At 39.4% G+C, this 23,601-nt stretch overlaps 1 protein-coding gene across 1 annotated transcript in view; it reads right to left on the bottom strand.

The window, feature by feature from the left end:
- ZCWPW2 (zinc finger CW-type and PWWP domain containing 2) overlaps window positions 1-23,601 on the bottom strand; it is a 148,999-nt gene that overhangs the window by 17,236 nt on the left and 108,162 nt on the right. Inside the window, exon 6 of the mRNA XM_018066626.1 lies at window positions 15,862-15,908. Within this exon, the coding sequence (XP_017922115.1) occupies window positions 15,862-15,908 (47 nt within the window). The remainder of the gene's footprint in view (window positions 1-15,861; window positions 15,909-23,601) is intronic.

Genomic DNA, 23,601 nt, shown 5'->3' with positions numbered 1-23,601 from the left:
GACTGAAGCAACTCAGCAGCAGCAGCAGCAGCAGCAGCAGCAGTAGCAGCATACAGTCTGAGTAATTTAGCCCAGAAGAGAAACTCTGGCTCCCAGCTGTAAACACACCTGTAATTCCAAGTCAAAAATTGCTGTAATTGCACTCACCTGCTCAACTTCCAGGAACAACTGACTGATCCTATACAAATGCCTACCCTTATATAGACTCTCCCTTCCTCACTTCACAAACATACAAAAACACTAAGTAAGACAACTTTTAAATTTTAATACACTTATGATCTTTAAAGAAAGAAATATTCAAATGCCAGAAACATGCGGAATGTAAATCTGTATGTTAGGAACTGACATGTGGAAGGCCTCCAGGGAATCTGTACCAGAAAAGGGCCAAAGGGGCTTGGGATGGGGTCTTAATGTCTCAGCAAGGACAAGAAGGTGGTGGGAAAATGGGAACCCTCATAAACTGCTGGTGGGAATGTGGAATGGGAGAGCCACTGTGGAATACAGTGTGATAATTCCTCAGTGTGTTACGTGTAGCGTTACCCTATGATCCAGCAATTCCACTCCTAGGTTTATGCCCAACATAAATGAATCATAAAAGATTGTGTCTGGTCATAACTGTGAAACTATAAATGTGAATAACAGCATTATTCATGATAGCCCAAAAGCAGAAAGGATTTAAACGTCCATTAATGGATAGCTAATATGTGGTATATCCACATGTGTACTCAGTCACTTCAGTCGTGTCTGACTCTTTGTGACCCCAAGGACCATAGCCTTCCAGGCTGTTCTGGCCATGGGATCTTCCTGGCAAGAATACTGGAGTGGGTTGCCCTGTGCTCCTCCAGGGGATCTTCCTGACAGAGACTGAACCTTCATCTCCCGCATCTCCTGAATTGCAGGCAGATTCTTCCCCAGTGAGCCACTGGGGAAGCCTGGTTATCCATATAATGACATACGGTCTAGCTTTTAAAAATAATGAAGTACTGACACACACTACAACACGGATGAATCCTGAGATCATTATGCGAAACAAGAAGTTTAAAAAGTCAGACGCAAAAGGCCACATGTTGAATGATTTCACTTATTTGAAATGCCCAGAAAAGGCAAACCTACAAACACAGAAGTACATTAGTGATAGCCAAGGACTGGGGGATGTGGAAATGAGTAGTGATTCCTAACGAATGTTAGGTTTTCTTTTGGTAGTATGAAAAAATGTTCTAAAATCAGATAGTAGTATTGCTTGTGCAACTGTTAATATATTAAAAACCACTGAGTTTTACGGTTTAAAATTAAGTTATGCCTTCCTGGCAAGAATGAAGGTAAAAAAATTTTTTTAATGCAGTGACTTGGAAAAATTGAAAGAAAGGAGACAGATAGAATATATTAATGATTAATAACAAAAGGAACCTGGTGTAGCAATACTACTGTTAGAAAAAAGCAGATGTTAAGGCAAAAAGCATAATCAAAGATAAAAAGGGCTATTCCTTAATGCTAAAAGAAACAATCTACCATCAAAATATAACAGTCCTTAACCTGTATATACCAAACTCTTAGCCTTAAAATATACACAGAGAAACAGAATTACAAGGAGAAACCTGATGAAGAATTTACAGGTAAAATGGGATTAAATTTATTTCTCATTAAAAAGTTATATCTTAATAATCTCTCAAAAGAAGTTTGTATGAAACATTCAGGAAGTTCATATTATTATGATACTAAAGATCAAGTGGTCTTCTTTTTGTGATCTTAACTTCAAGGTCCCTGGTGGCTCAGACAGTAAAGAATCTGCCTGCAATGCAGAAGACCTGGATTCGATTCCTGGGTTGGAAAGATCCCCTGGAGAAGGGAATGGCTACCCACTCCAGTATTCTGGCCTGGAGAATTCCACGGACTGTATATAGCCCACGTGATTGCAGAGTCCAATACGACTGGGCAGCTTTCACACACAATATTCATATAGCTTTTCCAAGACTGCTTTACATATTTATATGGTAAAAAAAAAAGCATATAGAAATCTGTTGTTTAAATCAGTGATCTACATCCACAAAGACATTGTAACACTTTATTTCTATCTTGCTATTAAAGATCAGCTCACATTACACACATATTTGAATATGAAGCGAAAGGGTGGTCACAAATGGAAATGAAATTCAGGTAACAAGGTTGTTGTTCAGCCGCAAAGTCATGTCAGACTCTTTGTAACCTCATGAACTGTAGCACACCAGGCTCCTCTGTCCTCCACTATCTCCCAGAGTTTGCTCAAACTCATGTCCATTGAGTCAGTGATGCTATCCAACCATCTCATCCTCTGTTGTCCCCTTCTCATCTTGCCTTCAATCTTTCCCAGCATCAGAGTCCTTCCCAATGAATTGGTTCTGTGCATCAAGTAGCCAAAGTATTGGAGCTTCAGCTTTAGCATCAGTCCTTCCAATGAATATTCAGTGTTAATTTCCTTTAGGATTGACTGGTTTGATCTCCTTGCTTTCAAAGGGACTTTCAAGAGTCTTCTCCAGCATCACAATGCAAAAGCATCTGTTTTTCGGTGCTCAACCTTCTTTATGATCCAACTGTCACATCCACATATGACTACTGGAAAAATCATAGGTAACAAAGTGCAAAGTGTTTTATAGGTATTAGTAGAGAGAAATACTATTAGACAACTTCCATAAATGAGGGTGAGTTGTGTTGGTGATAATAAATTCCTCTCTACTTTAACACTCGTCAGATGCCCTGTGCCTCTTTGGTTTTTCCAGTAGTCATGTATAGCTGTGAGATTTGGACCATAAAGAAAGCTGAGCACCGAAGAACTGATGCTTTTGAACTGTGGTGTTGGAGAAGACTCTTGAGAGTCCCTTGGACTGCAAGGAGAACGAACCAGTCCATCTTAAAGGACAGTAATCCTGAGCATTCATTGGAAAGACTGATGCTGAAGCTGAAACTCCAATACTTTGGCCACCCGATGCAAAGAACTGACTCATTTGGAAAGACCTGATGCTGGAAAAGATTGAAGGCAGGAGGAGAAGGGGGCGACAGAGGATGAGATGGTTGGATGGCATCACTGACTCGATGGACATGAGTTTGAGTAAACTGCAGGAGCTGGTGATGGACGGGGGGCCTGGCATGCTGCAGTCCATGGGGTCTCAAAGAGTCGGACACAACAGCAACTAAATTGAACCGAACTGTGCCTCTTCCTCTTGCCTTTGACAACATACAGTGGATGGGGATAGGCACTGAATCTGGAAGGATTCGTCTAGACCCTGGCACCTACCACCAAGGTCACCTTCAGTGAGACACTGACCTCTCTAACATCCAGCAAGAGTTTGGCATAAAGGAGATTTTTATTTCCTTTGTTTTTAATAAATAAAAATATTTATTAAATATTTTCTAACTAAATGAGACTTTTGTATTTCAGGGTCTTCTTTTGTTAAATAATGCTAAAAACCAAAAACTACCTCAAGGCATATGAGGGGAGATTAAATTAAATAACATGCCAGAAAGTGTCCAACAGTGCTTAGAAATTAGGTGATGTGCAGTCACTATTTCACTGTTATACTAGTCCACCTGGTCAGGATTCTCCTTTTTCATTAAACCATATGACAGAGGGTACTTGGCACTTTGATATGGTTGGACTTTGGTCATAGATCAATTTTCCAAATCTGCCATAACAATTTACCACAAATTTGGTAAAGCACAAAAAAATTATTTTCTTACTGTTCTGAAGGATAGATGTGTGTCTCTTATAAGAACACTTGTCATTGGATGGAGGGCCCACATTAACCAGGATGAGTTCATCTCACAATCCTTACCCAAAGGATGTGCAAAGATCCTTATTCCAAATCAGGTCACATTCTGAGGCTCCTGGGGGACATATCTTTTGAAGGCTACCACCCAGCCCACTACAAATAGATATGAAAGATCTACTTTATCTACTCCATGTCTTCTCCTTCTCCTCCTGTGTTGCAAAGCTGATTGACCTATGTTGTCCAGCCCAATGCTATTCAGAACTAAAGCCATGACACGACAGAATCAGTAATACCTGAGAGCTTGTTAGAAATGCAAGTATACCCATCCCAAATCAGACAGTCTGGAGTGGAGCCCAGAATCTGTACTTAAATAAGCTCTCAGGTGACTCAAGTTTTCCAGGCACTGATCTAGCCCGCACCATCCAAACAAATGTATTACTAGATAAGGATGAGGTGGCTGGATGGCATCACTGACTCGATGGACGTGAGTCTGAGTGAACTCCGGGAGTTGGTGATGGACAGGGAGGCCTGGCGTGCTGCAATTCATGGGGTCGCAAAGAGTCGGACACGACCGAGCGAAGGAAGTGACTGATCATTGATTTTAACAAAAACAAAGCAAGTATTAACTCTTTTCTTCTTGGATGTGAAACAAAGAAGTGTATGTATACAGAATATATGCCATTTACTGAAAAGAAAAATATATACATAATGATAATTAGGATTGCAAACTAGAATGGCAAATGATAGAACTGCCTTTAATTGCAAAGGTCAGAAAATCTGTAAGAATTGTATTTATATCAGATTCATATAATCTGCAAAACTGACTTGACATTGCCCATTTCCTCATCTAAATTAAATTAAATATCTTTTTTTTTTTTGGCCACATGGCACGTGGGATCTTAGTTCCATGATCAGCGATTGAACGAGCAGTGGGAGCATGAAGTGGTGACCACTGGCCGGCCAGGGAAGCCCCGAAATTAAAAATCTCTTTAAGTGAGAAGAACAAGTTTGTTAGCTGTATTAAATCTGAGGGAGTAAAATTCTGATCAGCATTTTATGTTCACTGAATACATAAATATGTTTTATAATCTTCTGAGAATAATTGTCAGTCAATAATCACTAAAGAGCTGCCTATTTTGACAGAAGAATGAATCTGTACCTTGAATAATGTACATAAACTCCTGTCAAAAGTCATTATATAGAAGGAAAAGCCAATATTCTCACTCCCCTTTGGTAAATCTTCTGGGAAATATATGCTTGGAATAGGATGAAAACTGGTTTCATGAAACATTGTAAATGATGGTTATTACTTAATCTGAGTATCTTGGGAGAACAAATAATAAAGTTAAGTCTTCAGGCCAAGAGAATATTTGTTTTTAACACTTCTTTGAAAAGAAGGGAAGGTTGAAATGATCACTTTCTAGCCTTATTTTAAGCATGATTTCAACAGATCATCTACAAATCTGGTGTTTCTTACATAGATGGCAGCCAATGACCAATGCTTCAGTCAGGTCAGTCTTCAGCAGAGGAGATTCCTGTGAGGTTTGGACAGTATCAGAGACCAGTCCCTGGCAACATGACTTATCAACCTCTAGCTGTCCCTTGCACTCTCTTCAGCCAGGTGTAAGTTCATACTACTGGTCTGTGGATTTCTCTGCGTGAGGAGCTTACCAGAGAAAACACTGGAGTGTATGCTCAAGCAGTGATGTGAGGCATGGGAGAATCAGTTCAGTTCAGTTCAGTCACTCAGTTGTGTTCGACTCTTTGAGACCCCGTGGACTGCAGCATGCCAGGTCTCCTTGTCCGTTGCCAGCTCCCAGAGTTTACTCAAACTCATGTCCACTGAGTCGGTGATGTCATCCAACAATCTCATCCTCCGTCATCCCCTTCTCCTCCTGCCCTCAATCTTTCCCAGCATCAGGGTCTTTTCAGATGAGTCAGTTCTTCGCATCAGGTGGCCAAAGTATTGGAGTTTCAGCTTCAGCATCAGTCCTTCCAATGAATGCTCAGGACTGATTTCCTTTAGGATGGACTCGTTGGATCTCCTCGCAGTCCAAGGGACTCTCAAGAGTTTTCTCCAACACCACAGTTTAAAAGTATCAATTCTTCGGCATTCATGGGAGACTGTTTCCCACTAAAATAGAAATTGACTGCTAGACCACCTTAGACAGAAGCCAAGAAAAGGTCTGCTGTTAACACCTCGCAGTCCTGGTTGAGGACAGAAGTACCGGACACCTCAAGGGAACGCCAATGATTCTATATTTCACTGATAAACTTTCAAGTCTTGCACTTGATTGTTTTTTTTTAACAATCTTTGACCATCTATCTATACCACAGGTAGAGCATAGCAATTCAGGGAGTTTCTTTAAAAAACAAAACAAAACAAATTGCACTATATCTATAGCAAGCTTCAGAAAATGAAGGATTAATAGGAACACGGAGGAAAGAGTCCTATGGAAATCACAAGAAAGCAGAACTTACGTCAGCTGCTAATCTGACTGAATGAAGCTGGTAACTTAGATTATTTGCCCTGCAATTGGACAGTGTCTAAAAATCCAAGTCTGTTGAAAACAATTCCTATTTCTATACAGTTTTTTCTAAGTCATTAGAAATTTCAGCAAGAGGAATGTTGGGAAAAGATAAGGTTTCTCAGTAATACTTTCTAGAATTTACCTATTTCAATTAAATTCTAAAAAGCAGATGTTCTGAGAACATTCAATGATTACAGGACCCATATTACATTTTTTTCTGGACTAAAGAACAAATGTTGAGACCTTCATTAGTGGTTTTACCATTTTTTCCTCCATCAACTTGAGTAGTGAGGATAGTTGGTCTGAATCTCTGACCCATGATCACTGTCAAATGTTCTGAACATTTATCCTCAGCAACATGCAAAAGAAGATTGTATTTCTCCTATACAGGGACAGACAGACTTTGTACAATAGCATAATTTAAAAAAAAGATTATTCTTTAAAATATTTTGTCTGCATCCAAGTCTTTACATCAGATCTCTGAGGATTCCAGAGGTTGAGATGAAAGACATTCTTGTATCTAGATTCATAAAAGAACGTAGAAGCTACAACTCCTTTTGTTTGATCTGGGTGACATGCTTCCAGCATGTAGGGGAGTACAGATTTAAGATGTGTACCTAAAATACATATTTCATAACAGAGAAAATTATTTTTGAAGCAAAGTGAAAGCATTTGGGCTTTCCTGGTGGCTCAGACAGTAAAGAATCCACCTGAAATGTGAGAGACCTGGGTTCGATCCCTGGGTTGGGAAGATCCCCTGGAGAAGGGACAGGCTACCCACTCCAGTATTTATTAGTTTCCCTGATGGCTCAGACAGTAAAGAATCTGCCTGCAATGTGGGATACCTGGGTTTGATCCCTGAATTGGGAAGATTCCCAGGAGGGGCACATGGCAACTCACTCTAGTATTCTTGCCTGGAGAATCCCCATGGACAGAGGAACTTTCAGGCTACAGTCCATGGGGTCACAAAGAGTTGGACATGACTGAGTGACTAAGCATGGAAAGCATTAATACATAAACAAAAACAAAAATATCACCCCCAAATCAGGAATATTTTAAAGAATTTTAAAGTAGTCATTTATAGGTTTTTAAAGACCTATAAACAAAATATAAATAAATGTAAAATTTGAAGATCTGTGGGCAGAGGTCAAATGATAGATTATAGATCATAATTATAATCTATAATTATTATATCAAATTATAGATTAATTCTAATAAGTTCTATGTAAACTTTACTGATTTTCACTGGCATATTTTCTTCCAGTGATAACAATTTTCCTTTGCCAATTAGAAAATAGTAGTTATTTCTATTAGGCATAGAAAGATAATTTTTAATATTTAGGGCAATAGCTAGAATCTATAAAATATACTCATTATTCAAACTCCAATTGTATATCAATAACCATGCTTCTATGGATTAGTAATACTGGTTTTGGTTTTAATGGAATGGGGTGAGGAAGGTGACGGTGAGAAGAAACCCAGACTCATCGTGTGTAGCTTGATGTTGGAGATGTGTCTTTGGCTAAGAGAAAGAACTATTCTGGCAATGAATATAATCAATATAACTGAAAAGAGCTGAATAACAACCTTTAGTCCCAAATAGCAAAGGACAACACCCGCTCTTCATGTGATTAGTAGGACTCAAGTTGAACAGCTTTTTGTTTCTTAACAAAAGAGCAATCACATTTTATAGAAGTCTTCTCTTTTTTTTTTTTTTTTTTGGCTTTCTGGCTCAAAGTTAATTTACAGAATAGAAAATGTGGAGAGTTATGGTTGAAAAGTTTTGAATTTCTGGAATCTATGACACTGGATTTTAAGTATTACTAAACTTGAATTCCAAGTGAATTAATACCTTGAGTGAATTTTCAAATAGGCATCATATGTAGAGAAAGAAAACTTAAGGCAACCTTCTATTATTATAAATGATGACATTTTAAAAAATGAGACTTTAAAAAATAATTAGGATGAAAACAATTCTTATAAGTTGAGAGGATATTACTGATAGAGATGAATTTGTTTACTGCATAACTAGATTTTAAATTTTCTCAAGTAAATCAGTACACCAGGACAGGTCACTAGTTTAGGACATGCCACTTCCACCTCCCAAAGCACTCCTGGGACCTGCAACCCCCAAATGGCAACAAGAGACACCCCACAGCCCTGTGGTGGAAAACCTGCCCTGTGTAAGCTGCCTGCTAAATGACAACCCGCCCGCTTGGAGAACGGCACCTCATGCTAGGAAGTGGTCATCTTCTGTCCAGGGAACAAAAACAAAGAGGCGCTCATCTCTGCTACATGCACTCTGATGCCCACTTACCCTCTATTCCCCACTCCTCTCACTCCCATCAACCATCTTAAGAAAACTACCAGGAGATCAGTTTGGCTGAAATCAGATCCATAAACTGAAAGTCAAGTCAGACAAAGGGTTAGGCAAATATACAAGTCTGAAAGTAGGCTTTTCTATTTAAGAAACAAGCAGAATCATCCACACCAGAAAAGAGGTACACTAAGTCAAGGGTACTCCTTGTTCTTAGAAATATATAAAAGGTTCTGGATATCAACGCCTAATCCATTTTGCCTGATTTTAATACTTTCCACTAATAGTGATCCTACAGAATTCCTATAGATGTTAAGATAAAAGAGGTAAAGCTTGAAACCTAAAGGGCAGGCTTAGTTTTTAAGTTACTAAAGAATATCTTGTTAAAAATCACTCCCGTGGAAGGAAGTTTGATAACATTGCCTTAGAGTGGCTCAAAGTTTTTCAGGGAAACTGAAATTAGCACAAAAAGAACTTTCTCTATGAAGACTTCCACTGATGACTTAAAGTGATGAATGGACAAATTTATGTATTAATATATATTTTATTTATATTTGAAAATGCAACTAACATCAAAAGAATACATTTATATCTTAAAATTTTATTAGGAAAATTTTAGGGAGTAATGAAACCGTTTTCTATTTTAATCTGGACTGGTAGTTACATGGGTGTATATGCTTAAGAAAAATTCATCAAACTCTACACTTAAGATCTGTGCATTTCATTGTGTTTAAGTTTTACACCAATTAAAAAAACTAAATTACAAAAAAGGTAAATCAAATCCAAGAAAGCTATAAAAACTAACAGTATGGAAAATGGCAAACTTTGACAGAATATATGAATTGATTCAAGTTTTGGAAACATTGGCTTATGGAAAGGTGAAAAAAAGTAACATCCAAAGGAAATTAAGTGAATTTTGAAGCCTGACAATGACTCTTCCCAAGGGATTTCTCTCTTACCATTCTTTATTGAGATATCTCTTTGCCTGAGGCTAGAAGCCAGCAGTAAAGATCAATTACAATATTTATCTTTGTGTAAAGATGCATATAAAACTAAGTGAATTCAGTGAGGTGCTGTATATGAATTCTATATTAATAAGAAGCTTATTAATTAACACAAATAACAGTATGGTACTGGCACAAAGACAGAAATATAGATCAATGGAACAAAATAGAAAGCCCAGAGATAAATCCACACACCTATGGACACCTTACCTTTGACAAAAGAGGCAAGAATATATAATGGATTAAAGACAATCTCTTTAACAAGTGGTGCTGGGAAAACTGGTCAACCACTTGTAAAAGAATGAAGCTAGAACACTTTCTAACACCATACACAAAAATAAACTCAAAATGGATTAAAGATCTCAATGAAAGACCAGAAACTATAAAACTCCTAAAGGAAAACATAGGCAAAACACTCTCTGATATAAATCACAGCAGGATTCTCTATGACCCACCTCCTAGTATTCTAGGAGGAAATAAAAGCAAAATAAAAGCAAAAATAAACAAATGGGACCTAATTAAAATTAAAATCTTCTGCACAACAAAGGAAACGATAAGCAAGGTGAAAAGATAACCTTCAGAATGGGAGAAAATAATAGCAAATGAAGCAACTGACGAAGAATTAATCTAAAAAATATACAAGCAACACCTGTAGCTCAATTCCAGAAAAATAAACGACCCAACCAAAAAATGGGCCAAAGAACTAAACAGACATTTCTCCAAAGAAGACATACAGATGGCTAACAAAAACAAGAAAGATGCTCAACATCACTCATTATCAGTCAGTTCAGTTCAGTCACTCAGTCGTGTCCGACTCTTTGCGACCCCATGAATCCAGCACGCCAGGTCTCGCTATCCATCACCAACTCCCGGAGTTCACTCAGACTCGCGTCCATCGAGTCAGTGATGCCATCCAGCCATCTCATCCTCGGTCATCCCCTTCTCCTCCTGCCCCCAATCCCTCCCAGCATCACAGTCTTTTCCAATGACTCCACTCTTCACATGAGGTGGCCAAAGTACTGGAGTTTCAGCTTTAGCATCATTCCTTCCAAAGAAATCCCAGGACTGGTCTCCTTTAGGATGGACTGGTTGAATCTCCTTGCAGTCCAAGGGACTCTCAAGAGTCTTCTCCAACACCACAGTTCAAAAGCATCAATTCTTTGGTGCTCAGCCTTCTTCACAGTCCAACTCTGACATCAACACGTGACTACTGGAAAAACCATAGCCTTGACTAGACAGACCTTTGTTGACAAAGTAATGTCTCGGCTTTTAAATATGCTATCTAGGTTGGTCATAACTTTCCTTCCAAGGAGTAAGTGTCTTTTAATTTCATGGCTGCAATCACCATTTGCAGTGATTTTGGAGCCCCCCAAAATAAAGTCTGACACTATTTCCACTGTTTCCCCATCTGTTTCCCATGAAGTGATGGGACCAGATGCCATGATCTTCATTTTCTCAATGTTGAGCTTTAAGCCAACTTTTTCATTCTCCTCTTTCACTTTCATCAAGAGGCTTTTGAGTTCCTCTTCACTTTCTGCCATAAGGGTGGTGTCTTCTGCATATCTGAGGTGATTGGTATTTCTCCCGGCAATCTTGATTCCAGCTTGTGTTTCTTCCAGTCCAGCATTTCTCATGATGTACTCTGCATATAAGTTAAATAAGCAGGATGCCAATATTCAGCCTTGACATACTCCTTTTCCTATTTGGAACCAGTCTGTTGTTCCATGTCCAGTTCTAACTGTTGCTTCCTGACCTGCATATAGGTTTCTCAAGAGGCAGGTCAGGTAGTCTGGTATTCCCATCTCTTTCTGAATTTTCCACAGTTTATTGGGATCCACACAGTCAAAGGCTTTGGCATACTCAATAAAGCAGAAATAGATGTCTTTCTGGAACTCTCTTGCTTTTTCAATGATCCAGCAGATGTTGGCAATTTGATCTCTGGTTCCTCTGCCTTTTCTAAAACCAGCTTGAACATCAGGAAGTTCACGATTCACGTATTGCTGAAGCCTGGCTTGGAGAATTTTGAGCATTACTTTACTAGCATGTGAGATGAGTGCAACTATGCGGTAGTTTGAGCATTCTTTGGCATTGCCTTTCTTTTGGAATGAAAAGTGACCTTTTCCAGTCCTGTGGCCACTGCTGAGTTTTCCAAATTTGCTGGCATATTGAGTGCAGCACTTTCACAGCATCATCTTTCAGGATTTGAAATAGCTCGATTGGAATTCCATCACCTCCACTAGCTTTTTTCGCTGTGATACTTTCTAAGGCCCACTTGACTTCACATTCCAGGATGTAAATTACGCCTTTATTGGGGTTTCCCCTTGCCACAAGACAGGACAGAGTAAAGGATTTAGAACTTTGGCTACTTTGAATAATTCTAGAACACTCTGGGCTGGAGGAAGGGTCTTCATTTGGCTGGAACCTGGCCTGAGGATAATTTAGGGCAGGGGCAATGCTGGCTCAGTATTTTAGAATATGTTAAGAAGACAGCTGGGAGATGTGGAATTGGAATTGGTTAATGCATATGAAGGAGGTACCCTGGGCATCTTGAAGCACTGGCTAGCCTTCAGTGGGTTAGCCCCTCCCCAGACAAAAAGGTTTTTTAAAATGTCAAATCATCATGATATACATATATACATAGAGTCTGAGAAAGGAAGAACAATGAAAAAATTTTTTTGAAAACGTAAAGTAATGAAGGATCACTAACCCACAGATTAAAGAAAAGATAGAGTAATTACAGCAATTTGGAATTCATTTTAAGACTACATATGGAAATAGATACAAAAATGGATATTTTGTCATGCACAATGCTGCATGTTGTATCATGAAGAAGGTATACGATACATCACAGCATGTGTGCTCAGTTGCTCAGTCACATCAGACTCTCTGCAACCCCGTGGACTATAGTCCACCAGGCTCCTCTGTTCATGGGACTCTCCAGGCAAGAATACTGGAGTGGGTTGCTATTTCCTCCTCTAGGGGATCTTCTCAACCCAGGCATCAAACTCTTGTCTCCTGCATTGGTAGGTGGATCCTCTACTGAGCCACCTGGGAAGCCCCATACTATCTATTATAGAGAAGAAAACAAAAGAAGAGCAGGAAAGTAGGGAAAGATTACTTATTAGTATAAATGGTACTGTGATAAGCAGTGAGTGCAGGGAGAAAACATGTCTTTTTCCACCGCCCTTCTAAGTTCTCATTTGGGGCCCCTATAACAAAAGACAGAAGAAAAAGAGAAAAGCATGCAAAATTATCTAATGTAAGTTTTATGTGACTGGGGAGCCTCCATAGGAGATGAAGACCCAGAGAAGCAACTCAACCTCAGGGTTGTGACTCTGGGTGTGATTAGGCGTGGAAAGTCACAGGGATGTGACAGGACAGGAAGGGGCATGCGCTACACGTGGAGCCTGCTTCAGAGGACTCTCTGTGTCCTCTGTCTTTGGAGACAGAAGGCTCCTGTCCTCCACATACAGGGAAGACAACTCCCTCATGAGGCCCTTATGACCTGCTTCAGGGGAAGGTCAGAAAGTCCTTCCTACCTGGTGTTTCACAAACTCCTTCATCTGAGAACACTCAATACACCAAGGTGCTGTATTCTGGGGCAGCACGTCCTGAATCTTATCACTATAAGGCTGCTGCAATTTTTTATATTCTATCATTGTACCACATGTAAAAATAAATCCATATTCCCACAATAATAGCTAACATTTATGAAATGTTTCCTATTTTCCAAGCGCTGTGCTATGTACTTTATATAAATTGTCATGAGTAATTTTTATATTATAAGACTTTTTCATTCTTCCCATTTAACAGGAGGAAACTGAGAGCATAGAGAGTTAAGCAGCCAAATTGAAGGTCATAGCAGTGGTAGGTGACAGACCAGGACTCTATCCCCTTTACAAGTAAATATACGGTCGAAAATGTTTCAGTATGTATGGTAGAAAATAAGTAAATTATCCAGTAATTTCAAGAACAACGTGTTTATTTCCATTTTCCTCTCCATAAGAAGTCTTTGAAATTTCACGGCTTTGGGTCTGATTTGTAATATTTCACTATTATTTTATATTAAATCACTCTGCAATTATATTGGTAGTTTGTTGAGTTCAGCAGGACATTCAAAAGTCACACCAAAATGTCGGACAGACATTACACAGTCCTGTCTGATGCACTGCAAGATATCTACTGCCCTGAATCTTTGCTCAGGAGAACATCTTGTGAAAGTGAATGTTGCTCAGTCATGTCCAACTCTTCGCGACCCCATGGACTATACAGCCCATGAAATTCTCCAGGTCAGAATACTGGCTGCTGCTGCTGCTGCTGCTGCTAAGTCGCTTCAGTTGTGTCCGACTCTGTGCCACCCCATAGACGGCAGCCCACCGGGCTCCCCCATCCCTGGGATTCTCCAGGCAAGAACACTAGAGTGGGTTGCCATTTCCTTCTCCAATGCATGAAAGTGAAAAGTGAAAGTGAAGTCGCTCAGTCGTGCCTGACTCTTAGCGACCCCATGGACTGCAGCCTACCAGGCTCCTCCACCCATGGGATTTTCCAGGCAAGAGTACTGGAGTGGGGTGCCATTGCCTTCTCCGCAGAATACTGGAGTGGGTAACTTCTCCCTTCTCCAGGGGATCTTCCCAACCCAGGGACAGAATCCAGGTCTCCCGCATTGCAGGTGGATTCTTTACCAGCTGAGCCACAAGGGAAGCAGAATGTCTTGTATTCTCCCAAACACCTCCACACATTCCTAAAATATCTCTTTGGGCAGTGTCTCTCAAACTACCTGTGGTAAAAAACCAGTTACTTTCCCCAACTCCATAATCTGTCCAATATTTATACCTTTATTTAAAAAAAAAAGTCACTAGGGGAAAATGAAACAAAAAATTAAAACATACAGAATATAAGTTCCATTTTATTGCATTTGACTGACAAAAATTACCATGCAAATGTCTAAATGGTTACTGTCAGTTTTTGCTCTTATCTCATTGCAGGCCAATAAATAGATAGTTTACAGACCAGTTCTGGTTCGTGGGCCACATTTTGAATAGCACTGACCTAGAGACAGTACCACCTTTGCTGAAAATCACTAGTAAAAATAAAGCAATACATAAGAATGGTAGTTAATATTACCTTTAAAATTTTTATGCTAAATATCCTCTAGTAGAGACTGAAACAAACAATAGTATCCAGATAAACAACCCTGCACTACTTCACATACTCCTGTCTAAATCTTCAGACGTGCACACAAGTCCTAGTTCGTTCCTTTTTTAAAGGGCAACCTTGTCTTCTGATGTTGAATTTCTCTTTGCAAAGGTGCATCTACAATATTTACAGAGTGAAAAGTCCAGATCCTTTTACAAGCAAAAAGCTAAAGGATAAAAACAAAATTTGATTTTAACAGGACTCATAAAAATATACATACATGGAACACGAAAATGATGGTCCTCTCACTGCCTGTCCACGTGGAGGTTCCTGCCCATCAGCCTTTCCCGTTTCCCCATGTCACACTTGACTTCCTGAGAGTTCACCCTGTGCCTGTCCCATCACTCAACACAGGAAGGACCACAAGGATAGGTTTTGCTTTCGATCATGGTCCACTTACTTATGATACTAATACATTACTTGTCCAGAAGAATTTGTTTTAAAGCATTGACTCCTTTTCTTTTTTAGTGGTGTCCTATTGAGAATATTGTCACATGAGAACACTGTCAAGGCTTCTCCTATTCTAACCATAGCTTTGACAGTAAGTAGAGTTAAATATCTCTCCACACACAATGTATAGAATGACATTAAATTTTTAAAATTGCTTTAAAATGCTATTAACTTTACAAACTTTCATTAAAAAGATTCAAACAAATGTCTGATGTTGTTCTCTACTTAACTTTAAGGTAAAGTCCACAATGAGCTGTGAATTTTAATTATTTCAATTTTCTATGAAGATTTCACACATGACATAAAATATTTTAGTATGAGAAATATTAAAATATGAGTATGTATAAATAAAGGCAATTGTTTATTTCTTAACGTAAAATTTTTATCATCTAATATCTGAAAATTCTATTATACTGATATAAGCAACATAAATATTAACCATAAAAATTAAAATATTAACCATTAATATTAAATATAAATACTAAATTCCTAGTGTCAACCAAACACTTAGAATAAAAAAATCAATTATGTCATTTTGATTTAGAATATTAATTTTCTTTTAAAATTGTATTAATCAGACTGAATTTGAATTCTGTATATTTAATAAAACACGATCTTACCCTTTTCTTGGCCACCACAGTAACTTTGCCAGCTGCTTTGGATTTGTCTGTAAGGTAATAAAGAATGGCTGCTTCAGAAAAGTGCCTACACTCCTGTTCAAGTAAATGCAACATTACATAGAATTTTCTACTTTCTCATACCATGAATGTGTTTTCTGTGGTCCTTTCAATAAAAATGCTAACAAACTCAGCTCCCAGAGTTGATTATAAAACAAAGTAATCCAAAAGTAACATCAGGGATTCCTCTACTTATTTGACAAACCTCTGCCCCTAAATCTGATTGGCTGGCTGGATGCCCTCCAGCAAGCATCCAGTGCATTTCATTTCTAGGCTCCAGTCAGCCCGAGTGCCCTGGGGTATGTAGGATCAGGAATTAAATCCCGGTTACTTCTACATGCACATCTTACTACATGCCAGACAAGGAATAAAGACTTCAAAGAGACAACGTCTTATTTAATCAAGGTGCGTGCCCTGTCTCCACTTCACAGCCTGAGGTTTTGCAATGGGCCCCATTCGGAGCCCCAAATGGGGCTGCCAATAGTGCCGTCAAGAAAGACGCAGAAAGAGTGAAGAGGCTAATCAAACAAGAGTACAGCTAATCTTGAACAACATGGGTATTTAGAGTGCTAACCCCTTGTGCAGTCAAAAATCCACATATAACTTTTGATTCCCCTAAAATTTAATGACTTGTAGCCTACTGTTAACTGGAAGCCTTACTGATAATATAAACAGTTGACTAACACATATCATATATGTTACTATGTATTATATACTATATTCTTACAATAAAGTAAGCCAGAGAAAAGAAAATGTCTTTAAGCAAATCATGAAAGGAAAAAATATTTACAGAACTATACTGTATATATATATCAATGCTGTAAGTTTGTGATTTGTTTTTAAGATAAATCATCTATCTGTCACCACCTATAGCAATTTTGTCTTCTATGATACAAAATACTGTAGATGTCACATGTATTACTAACACTAGACATCAAATATGAAAAGATAATATGAAAACAAAATTAATGTTTCATGAAGAAACAGTAACATGGCTGCCCAGTGTAATGGATATGATTGCTCACGGTAGCCCAGCCTCTACGTTAATGGATAAACCATAATACCATTTTTATGGCAGACTATATTATGGTCACATTCATAAGACAGAATGGGACACACTTATATTTTTTAAAACCCCTTACCTGTGATGATAGGCTGATATGCAGTTTCCCCAATTATTAGAGAGAGGGGTACTGTATGTAATGTAATTCTTTGTAAGCAAAGTTGTAAGACAGTAAGAAAACTAACACATCATTAATTTTGTGTTAACTATCACTCACCTTTTGCCTATGTAAGGCTCGTCTATTCACTTCAATATAAGTCTTACACACAATGTTCTACATGATGAATACCTGGGCATTAATGGTGAGGACACAGAGTGCCATACAGTACTCCACTGCAAGTATTAGACTTTCACACGAGGATACAAAACAAATACATTTATGGACTGTATGGCATGATGATTATTCACTATTCATTGAGTAGAAGTAGGTCATCATAAAGGTTTTCTTCCTCATTAGCTTCGTTTTGACTAGGCTGTGGAGGAGGAGGAGAAAGGGCTGGACTTTCTTATGGTGGCAGAGGAGGTGGAGGGGGTGCAAGGGGAGACAGGATAGACAGGCTCACTTGGTGTCACTTTATAGAAACGCGCCTTCATTTTTGTCTGGCTTTTTTGCATTCTCATTTCTCCAAAATGATACTAACACTTCTTCCACCATTTGCTTCGGTTTCAGTGCCTGTATCATAGAAGAGTCCATGATGTAAAAAGTCAAAACCAGGCTTCAGTAATCTGAAACCTTCTGCCAGACTGTCTGATGTCAATTTGTTTTCTGGCACTGCTTCTTCTACATCTTCTTCCTCATAATCTGGCCCTGATTCAGAAGCAGTTATCTGTTAATTCCTCTGGTGTGCTGTCTTGAATTTCTCCAAGGTCTGGAAACTCATCACCTGCTACTCTTTTTGTCATATCCACAACCTCTTTCATGATGTCCTCAACTGGCTCCATTGTAAGTCCTGTGAAGTCATACACATCTGCTCAGTTTTCTCCAGCAGGGATTTACTATTTCAGGCTTGATGGGCTTCATGGATTTTTCTGTAACAATGGCATCTTCAATGGTGTAATCAATCCTTCCAGACTTTCACAATGTTCTATCAGGGTTCTCTTCTAGAGTGTTGACAATCCTTTCCATGTGTAACAAGCCTTAAAAGTCCTATGATCCCTAATCTACAGATTGAATTCAGTTCAGTTCAGTCACTCAGTTGTGCCCGACTTTTTGTGACCCCAAGGACTGCAGCACACCAAGCTTCCCTGTCCATCACCAACTCCTGGAGTTTGCTCAAACTCGTGTCCATCGAGTTGGTGATGCCATCCAACCATCTCATCCTCTGTCATCCCCTTCTCCTGCTGCCTTCAATCTTTCCCAGCATCAGGGTCTTTTCTAGTGAGTCAGGTTTTTACCTCAGTGGCCAAAGGACTGGAGCTTCAGCTTCAGCATCAGTCCTTCCAATGAATATTCAGTGTTGATTTCCAACGGACTCTCAAGAGTCTTCTCCAACACCACAGTTCAGAAGCATCAATTCAACACTGCTCAGCTTTCTTTATGGTTCAACTCTCACATTCAGACATGACTACTGGAAAAACCATAGTTTTGACTAGGACCTTTGCAGGCAAAGTAATGTCTCTGCTACTTAATATTCTGTTCCAGTTGGTCATAGCTTTTCTTCCAAGGAGCAAGTGTCTTTTAATTTCATGGCTGCAGTCACCATCTGCAGTGATTTTGGAGCCTAAGCAAATATAGCCTGTCACTGTTTCCACTGTTTCCCCATCTATTTGCCATGAAGTGATGGGACTGCATGCCATGATCTTCGTTTTCTGAATGTTGAGCTTTAAGCCAGCTTTTTCAGTCTCCTCTTTCACCTTCATCATGAGGCTCTTCAGTTCCTCTTCATTTTCTGCCAAAAGGGTGGTGTCATCTGCATATCTGAGGTTACTGATGTTTCTCCCAGCAATTCAGAGACTGAATAAGAGAAGACGTGTTTGGAAGGCAAGCAGACCACTTTGACACCCTCAGTGCTGACTGGTACTTGCTTCTTTTCTTTACTAACAAATATCTTTTGCAGCATTTTTTTTTTTCTAGAATAGGACACTTTCATCTGCATTAAAAATCTGTTCAGGCAGGCAGGCATCCCTTCTCCTCAGTGACTTTTTTAATGGTATCTGGGAACTCATCTCCTGCCTTTTGGTCAGCAGAAGCTGCTTCTCTTGTTATCTTGACATTTCTTAAGCCCAATCTCTTTCTAAAATTATCAAATCATCCTTTGCAGGCAGTAAATTCTCCAATTCAGATCCCTCACCTTCCTTTTGCTTTACGTTGTCATTTAATAACCTCACTTTTTCTTGAATCATACTAGAGTCTAAGGTATGCCTTTTTGATAGCAAATCTGTACTCACATTCAGGCTGCAATTTCAATGCAAGGTAAAAAGGGCATTGCACTAAAGTGAAAGGTTTTGGTGCATGCTAGTGTAGCAATGGCGCTCCACTCCAGCACTCTTGCCTGGAGAATCCCATGGACGGAGGAGCCTGGTGGGTTGCCGTCTATGGGGTCGCACAGAGTCAGACACGACTGAAGTGACTTAGCAGCAGCAGCAGCAGTATAGCCAAAGTGATAGCTTCACAAATTTCCTTTTGTTTCACTTTTTTACCATGGTTGGATTCTTCCATCTTGAAATGGTGGCAACTTCAGTTGCAGACCTCAGTCTATAGTCCATATCAAGTAATTCTGTTTTTCCTTGGAACGTCATGACTTATTTCCTGGGTGCACTTTCAGCATCATTAGTGGCACTTCGTGGGTTCTATGGTATTGTTCAGGGCTTATGGTATTGCATGGAAAATATGTGAGAACTGCAAGACAACACTTTCCACTGTGATACGGAACTTTAGCGGAGAGATGAAGTGCTCGTGCAGAGGTGACCCATGTCACAGCATTTGCACAGGTGTGCACTACATCTGTGCTCACTGTGACAGCAGCAGGAGGTAGCTGGGAAAGTATTAACATAGCACTATGTGTGCACAACACTTACCTGTATGCAATCATGGTTTAATACTGCGTTTTTATGTTTGTTTACATTACATCTGGCTACAAATGGCACCATATACAATCTGTGTCTATGTACATTTTAATAAGTTTTAATCTTTATAATATATTTGTGTGTATTTCATGGTAGTAAATGATTAAAATAGCCTGCTATCTACATATAATTTAATCACTTATGATATACACTTTTCTCAAATTTTTTTAGGTTATGCAGTTCATCTGTAAATTTTTTGAAATTGTCACCAATCTCACCACATTTTTCATATATTTATTAAGTGAATTCACTGAAATCTGTGTATTGGTGAACCAGCTGAGTTTCAACTCATGTCGTTCAAGGGTCAACTGTATAGAAAATTATTTAAAGATCATTTTGATATGTGCAAAACATGTATGTGTGTGTATTAGTAAAAATCATTGGCACAACTCATCTTTTTTTTTAAAATGTTCAATCTGGAATTCCATAATTGAATAGATTCTATGTAAATATTTATCCATAGATCTGTTTTAGAAACCTTAATACTGTGGTAATGAAAAATGAAAAGGCAAAATGATAGGATACTGAAAGAGGAACTCCCCAGGTCAGTAGGTGCCAAACACGCTACTGGAGATCAGTGGAGAAATAACTCCAGAAAGAACAAAGGGATGCAGCCAAAGCAAAAACAATACCCAGCTGTGGATGTGACTGGTGATAGAAGCAAGGTCCAATGCTGTAAAGAGCAATATTGCATAAAACCTGGAATGTCAGGTCCATGAATCAAGGCAAATTGGAAGTGGTCAAACAAGAGATGGCAAGGGTGAACATTGACATTCTAGGAATCAGCAAACTAAAATGGATTGGAATGGGTGAATTTAACTCAGATGACCATTATATCTACTACTGCGGGCAGGAATCCCTCAGAAGAAATGGAGTAGCCATCATGGTCAACAAAAGAGTCCAAAATGCAGTACTTGGATGCAATCACAAAAACGACAGAATGATCTCTGTTCATCTCCAAGGCAAACCATTCAATATCACAGTAATCCAAGTCTATGCCCCAACCAGCAATGCTGAAGAAGCTGAAGTTAAACGGTTCTATGAAGACCTAAAAGACGTTCTAGAACTAACACCCAAAAAAGATGTCCTTTTCATTACAGGGGACTGGAAGGCAAAAGTAGGAAGTCAAGAAACACCTGGAGTAACAGGCAAATTTGGCCTGGGAATGAGAAATGAAGCAGGGCAAAGACTAATAGAGTTTTGCCAAGAAAATGCACTGGTCGTAGCAAACACCCTCTTCCAACAACACAAGAGAAGACTCTACACATGGACATCACCAGATGGTCAACACCGAAATCAGATTGATTATATTCTTTGCAGCCAAAGATGGAGAAGCTCTATACAGTCAGCAAAAACAAGACCAGGAGCTGACTGTGGCTCAGATCATGAACTCCTTATTACCAAATTCAGATTAAATTGAAGAAAGTAGGGAAAACCACTAGACCATTCATGTACGACCTAAATCAAATCCCTATGATTATACAGTGGAAGTGAGAAATAGATTTAAGGGCCTAGATCTGATAGATAGAGTGCCTGATGAACTATGGAATGAGGTTCCTGACACTGTACAGGAGACAGGGATCAAGACCATCCCCATGGAAAAGAAATGCAAAAAAGCAAAATGTCTGTCTGGGGAGGCCTTACAAATAGCTGTGAAAAGAAGAGAGGTGAAAAACAAAGGAGAAAAGGAAAGATATAAGCATCTGAATGCAGAGTTCCAGAGAAGAGCAAGAAGAGATAAGAAAGCCTTCTTCAGTGATCATTGCAAAGAAATGGAGGAAAACAACAGAATGGGAAAGACTAGAGATCTCTTCAAGAAAATTAGAGATACCAAGGGAACATTTCATGCAAAGATGGGCTCGATAAAGGACAGAAATGGTATGGACCTAATAGAAGCAGAAGACATTAAGAAGAGGTAACAAGAATATACAGAGGAATTGTACAAAAAAGATCTTCATGACCCAGATCATCACGATGGTGTGATCACTCATCTAGAGCCAGACATCCTGGAATGTGAAGTCAAGTGGGCCTAAGGAAGCATCACTATGAACAAAGCTAGTGGAGGTGATGGAATTCCAGTTGAGCTATTTCAAATTCTGAAAGATGATGCTGTGAAAGTGCTGCACTCAATATGCCAGCAAATTTGGAAAACTCAGCAGTGGCCACAGGACTGGAAAAGGTCAGTTTTCATTCCAATCCCAAAGAAAGGCAATGCCAAAGAATGCTCAAACTATTGCACAATTGCACTCATCTCACATGCTAGTAAAGTAATGCTCAAAATTCTCCAAGCCAGGCTTCAGCAATACGTGAATCGTGAACTTCCTGATGTTCAAGCTGGTTTTAGAAAAGGCAGAGGAACCAAAGATCAAATTGCCAACATCTGCTGGATCATGGAAAAAGCAAGAGAGTTCCAGAAAAACATCTATTTCTGCTTTATTGACTATGCCAAAGCCTTTGACTGTGTGGATCACAATAAACTGTGGAAAATTCTGAAAGAGATGGGAATACCAGACCACCTGACCTGCCTCTTGAGAAATCTGTATGCAGGTCAGGAAGCAACAGTTAGAACTGGACATGGAACAACAGACTGGTTCCAGATAGGAAAAGGAGTACGTCAAGGGGGTATATTGTCACCCTGCTTATTTAACTTATATGCAGAGTACATCATCAGAAATGCTGGAGTGGAAGAAACACAAGCGGGAATCAAGATTGCTGGGAGAAATATCAATAACCTCAGATATGCAGAAGACACCACCCTTATGGCAGAAAGTGAAGAGGAACTCAAAAGCCTCTTGATGAAAGTGAAAGAGGAGAGTGAAAAAGTTGGCTTAAAGCTCAACATTCAGAAAACGAAGATCATGGCATCTGGTCCCATCACTTCATAAGAAATAGATGGGGAAACAGTGGAAACAGTGTCAGACTTTATTTTTGGGGGCTCCAAAATCACTGCAGATGGTGATGGCGGCCATGAAATTAAAAGACGCTTACTCCTCAGAAGAAAAGTTATGACCAACCTAGACAGCATATTCAAAAGCCGAGACATTACTTTGCCAACTAAGGTCCATGTAGTCAAGGCTATAGTTTTTCCAGTGGTCATGTATGGATGTGAGGGTTGGGCTGTGAAGAAAGTTGAGTGCAAAGAATTGATGTGTTTGAACTGTGGTGTTGGAGAAGACTCTTGAGAGTCCCTTGGACTGCAAGGAGATCCAACCAGTCCATTCTGAAGGAGATCAGCCCTGGGATTTCTTTGGAAGGAATGATGCTAAAGCTGAAACTCCAGTACTTTGGCCACCTCATGCGAAGAGTTGACTCATTGGAAAAGACTCTGATGCTGGGAGGGATTGAGGGCAGGAGGAGAAGGGGACGACAGAGGATGAGATGGCTGGATGGCATCACGGACTTGATGGACGTGAGTCTGAGTGAACTCTGGGAGTTGGTGATGGACAGGGGGTCCTTGCGTGCTGCGATTCATGGGGTCGCAAAGAGTCAGACACGACTAAGCGACTGAACTGAACTGAAACATATATACTATATATATACACATAAACATAAAC

The sequence above is a fragment of the Capra hircus genome, chromosome 22 (genome assembly GCF_001704415.2).
Source record: "Capra hircus breed San Clemente chromosome 22, ASM170441v1, whole genome shotgun sequence".
Lineage (NCBI taxonomy): Eukaryota > Metazoa > Chordata > Mammalia > Artiodactyla > Bovidae > Capra > Capra hircus.
Note: the sequence above shows the minus strand (reverse complement) of the source record. Positions and strands in the feature narration are given on the sequence as shown.